Raw genomic sequence first — 5,252 nt, forward strand, 5'->3', positions numbered from 1 at the left:
CTCTCCTTGCTTCTTCCCGCTCCCTCTCACTCTCCCTTTTCCTTCAGCCTTACACCTTCTTTCCTTCCTCCCTCTCTCCCTCCCACTGTCCTTCTTTCTTTCTCCCTTCTCCCACCATTCTTCCTTACCTCTCTCACCCCTTCCTTCTTTCCCCCTTCCCCTTCCATCATTCTTCCTTTTCCCCTTTCCCCACAACTCACCCAATTCCTTTGTTCACCTGCCACCCGGTCATTTTGTACAATGCCTAGTTTCCTCAACCTTCTTTCCCCCTAATCTGTATTCCTTCTTCTTTCATCATCTTTACCTTCTTGTTCTTTCTCCCTCATCATTCTCCTCCCTCCCATCGCAACTGCCCATCCATCTCTGCCTGGTTTTCCGCCTCTTCTCTTCCTCCGTAGTCCCTTTCTCCCTTCCCTTTTCCACCCCCCACGCCGTCCATCCTTCCCCTCTCCCTTCCTCGCTTGTGTCCTTTCTTCTGTTTCCTCTCCCACTTTACATTCTTCTTTCTCCTGTAACTCATTCCTTTCACAGCTTCGTACTTCCCTACCTTGTGTTCACCATACCTACCTTTTCTTATACCGGTATGCGCATCCCATCTCTATCCTTCTTACTGTTCTCTTTCCCTCCACTGCCTCCCTGTACTCCTATGCACCCTCCCTCCTTTCCCCGTTGGTCAGTCTCTGTTTCAGTTTTCCCAGCAGTATGCTTGGGTTTCTGGATGTAAATACGACTTTTATGTGTCCTATTTCAGGGGGATGGGGCTTGGTAATATTCGTCAACGCCTATGTAGTATATATGCATTAATTCTAAGCCTTTCATATTAAGCAAAACTAAAATAACCCAAACCAACCTAACCTAACTTAGCCTAACTTAACCTAACATATAATAGCCAAACCTAGCATAACCTAACTAATGATAGCCTACCCTACCCTAGCCTAGCCTAGCCTAGCCTAGCCTAGCCTACCCTAACCAAACCTAACCAGATCTGGCTTGGTCTAATCTAACCTAACCAATACTAACATTGAGTAAGGAGGGAATGTAGCATGAGCGTTGATTGGTGGATGGGTTGGGTGAGTCTGGAGCGGCAGTTATCGGTGTAAGCTCCACCTAGCGCTACCCATCCCTCAACCCCCTACCCACGTCTCTCCATCTCACCCATCCTCGTACCTAGTTTCCGCCTCCCTTTTACCAACCTTCCGACCTCCTCATACTCTCCCTCCTTCCTGTACTGCTTCCTCTCCTCTATCCCCACTTCTACCTCTCTCATTTTCTCTGCTCCCCTTCTTCTTATTCTACTTCTCTGTCCTCTGTCTCTTTCCTCCTGTACCTTCCTGTTTCCTCTCCCTTCCCTTTACCTCCATTCGTCATCTCTCTGCTCCCCCCCCCCCACTCCCCTGCAGGATACACCCGCTAGCACACCACCTGGCTCACCCCTCACTCTCACCTTCACATTTATTCCCCTCACTTTTTTTTATGCAAGGAAGAAGGAACCAAAGGCCAGGAGCCCGCAAACCGATCCTTCTAAGAAAAGAAAAAAAGTAAAAATGAGAGCTAAATTCAAGATCCGTTCATTTCGAAATGCCTGGACACACTGCGTTTGAAAGAGTGGAGATCATAGGAAGTAGGAAATACAAACAGGGAGACAGTTCCAAAGCTGACCTGTTGCATAAATGAAGGACTGGGAGTAACGGTTAACTCTTTCATTAGACAGTTGGACAGAAAAGGGATGAGAGTTTGTTGCTAGACGGGTGCTACGCGCCCGTCGTAGAGGTGGAGGGATGCAAGCAGACAGTTCAGAGGAGCAGTGACTATTGAAGTAGCGATAGAAAAGAGATAAAGATGCAATAGTGCGACGATGAGACAGAGGTTGAAGGGAGCCAATAAGAGGAGGAGAATTAATGAGACGAAAAGCCTTTGACTCCACCCTATTGAGAGGAGCTGTATGTGGGGAGCCTCCCCATACATGAGGGTTGCGCTCTACACAGGGGCGAATAAAACCCGTGTATAGTGTCAACAGCTGTGCAGGGGTAAATAAGGTACCTCACCTCTAGCGTCCGTATTTACCAATGACACCAATCATGCTTGGAACAACTCTGATTTTATATAGCTTCTTGACTCATAGAAAATAAAGTAAAAAGCTCTTATCATTAACCTTCTTAATGTCGGAACTGCTGCAATGCTTTATTCAAGTTTAACCAAACGATTTTCAACTTCGCGAGAGTCATTGGAACCTGAGAGAGGTGACCATTTCAATCCGATGACGTATTTTCGATTACGATCTTGCAACCTTCTGACTATTTTATTCAGCTTAGGAGAGAGGTTTCGAACTAGAGGGGTTAGATGTAGCCGTTTTTAACCTCTCCTTTACAGTGTCCCACAAACTGAATAAAACTATATGGATGTAGCAAGAGTGAACCAAAAAAATTACGTCAAAGGGTTCAAGAGGTTAATAAAGACACCCTCAGCCTCCTGAACTCGCTCAGCTGAATATGGTTGTCTAGCGATAGCTGGAAGAGAATACGAGAGTTGTTCAGTTCATGAGATACTGGAGGCACTATTAGATCTCAGGCTCCCACGACTCACTCTCAGCTGAATATAATCGTCTGCCTTTAGCTGGAAATAGACCGTTCCAATAATATGAGGGTTGAGAACGTTTATGACTACGTCCCGCGATGCGTTACCGGAGGGCGGGGTGACGGGGTATATAAGGCAAGCGCGTGGCAGGGCAAGGGTCAGACCGCTGGTGCTCCTCCACGCGTCAGTATGTCTGTGGGTTGGTACTTCCCTGAACCCCGACCTGGTTACTTGGATCTCCCCAGCCCTGCGGTCCCCTACACCACTCAAAGCTCACCTGCACCAAAGGACACTTATAACTGGTGTGTGTCTGAGGATGGAAGCTACTCCGTAGGACGTCCCAGCCCTTCGTGCTCTCCTACCAGCAGCTGTGAGAGTGGAGGGGAGACTTGGCAAAATTGGAACCAAAATAATACAGGTCCTTCGTCATGGTCCTGGGGCGCTCCTGGGACAACACACCCTGTCCTGGCGGCTGTTTCCGACCTGACCAGCCCCGAGTGTGCCCTGGCCGTGTCTCGCGGTCGCCAGGGCAGGTGTCGAAGGAGGACACCCAAGGTAGTCGGTCGCGACGTCATCAAGAAACGAAGACTGGCGGCCAACGCTCGTGAGAGGCGTAGGATGAACGGACTTAACACCGCCTTCGACAGACTTCGCGAGCACATTCCGGCACTCAGTGGAGACCAGAAGCTGTCCAAATTCGAAACCTTACAGATGGCGCAGACATACATCACCGCCCTGGTGGAGCTCCTGCAGTGAGGTGGAAATAGAGGAGTGTGAATCTGGTCAGACCTGCTCGCCCGCTGGCCCGTGGAACTGGCACGGTGCCGCCGCCATCTACTGCCACTTCCTTAACACACTTTGGACAGCGTCGTGACGTGAAGTGCCCAAGTGTAGTTGCTGAGTGTGTTTGTGAGTGAGGGGAGTTTGGTTAGGTTAGGTTAAGCTAGATCACGTCACTGCTGCCACTTCGTTGACACACCTGTGAACAGTGTCATATTGTCAAATGTCCAAGTCGTACTGCTACGCTGTGTCCGTGTGAGCGTGTGAGAGAACGTAGGGCATTTCAATTACTTACCGAAACTGAAGTTCCTACACCTGTGAAAACAATCCACTATAGCCATGAGATGTAACTTGAGAGCTATTTTGGAATGTCATTTATAGAATGTTACTTGATGGTATTCTCATCTGTTTAGGAGGCTTTCTACCATGTGTTTGCAATATATATATATATATATATATATATATATATATATATATATATATATATATATATATATATAATGATATTCGTAGCCAACAGTATAGAAAATGTAAGCGTACCATTTTTAGAAATAAATCAGTAAGAGGTGCTAGTGATCTTCCTGAGCAGGCAGAAATTCGTATCTTTACACCTGTGAGGCGGCAACGTCAGGATGAGGTATGAGCAACAAGGTACTTTCGACTGTATTGCTAAAATTCAGTGCACGAAGCTTATCCCTCTTCAGTTTAATGACGTCTTTTTACCAGTGTATTCTTGCTACCTCCAGACTTTATTCATCTTGGGGGAAAAATATCTCATACTGATTGGGTTTTTGAAAACTTTAATCATACCAGTTCGAAAAGCCTTCCCTAAGCTGAATGAAACTGTCTGCGGGTAACAGCACTAAAGCAAAAACCACGTCACCGGGGAGAAGGGGTTAAGCAATCCCCTAATTTTGAACGACCGTTTATGGAACGCACATAACTGTTCAAATTGATTAGCCTCCTTCCTACATTACTTAGTGGTGGCAGCAGCGCTGCGGTCAAGGGAAAATAATGTTTATATATTAAATTTCATCATCACGTTTCAGAAATGATCGTAAAAGATTGGGGGCTTTTTCACACCTTCACGAACTCAAATTAAACCCATTCAGTCCGATGACTCATGTTTTAGGTTATTCATGACCCTTCGAACGATTTTATTCAGCTTAGGAGACTTTACAAAGTTGAGGGGATAGATGCGGACTTCAGTAACCCCTTCGCCGCAGGACCTCTACCGTATGCTGAATAAAACCGTTTGGAGGCGCAAGAGTGGAAGAAAACACGTAATCAGAGTGAAAGAGTTAATAATACGCCCTTTCCCACGTTAGTAATTTTATCGACCTCGTTCATGATGATGATGATGATGACAATAACTGACTTTGGAGGTTCAGTAAGGACGTCTTGAAGGCTAAGAGAGAACTTTTATATATATATATATATATATATATATATATATATATATATATATATATATATATATATATATATATTTCCAGTCTGATGACGTATTTTATGGTTATTCTTGTTACCTCCAAGCGATATTACCGGTAAGTAGTTGAGGAAATATCCCAGAGAAGTGTACTGGATAATGAAGGCTAAAACAAACCTTGCCAGTTAAGGATTTCCTTGTACGCTGAGTAAAATCGTATAGTAATGGCAAGAAGGACGAGAAATACCTCTTTAGATTTAAGTGGTTTGCTCACGACTTCTGTCCTTATACGTTGGCATTTTATTCTTGCCACTGTTATGCGACTTTATTCAGTGACAGACTATATAAGCTAGAGGGATCAGAGATACACTTCATTAACTTTTCGCTTAAAATAAAAATCAGTAGGTAGCAGGAATAAAATGAAATGCGTCCTCTGATTAAGGGACACATATTTTCTACGTGGCATAGA

The 5,252-nt window shown here is 45.3% G+C and overlaps 1 protein-coding gene across 1 annotated transcript; it reads left to right on the plus strand.

Annotated features, from left to right (window-relative positions):
- The first annotated feature begins 2,637 nt into the window (after positions 1-2,637).
- Positions 2,638-3,330, plus strand: LOC145417743 (uncharacterized). The gene has a single exon (XM_080286351.1). The coding sequence runs from the start codon at positions 2,638-2,640 to the stop codon at positions 3,328-3,330; it is 693 nt and encodes a 230-aa protein (XP_080142477.1).
- Positions 3,331-5,252: the final 1,922 nt, after the last annotated feature.

This window comes from Coenobita brevimanus, chromosome 111 (genome assembly GCF_032717465.1).
Source record: "Coenobita brevimanus isolate Jiangsu-jjx chromosome 111, ASM3271746v2, whole genome shotgun sequence".
In the NCBI taxonomy this organism is placed as follows: domain Eukaryota; kingdom Metazoa; phylum Arthropoda; class Malacostraca; order Decapoda; family Coenobitidae; genus Coenobita; species Coenobita brevimanus.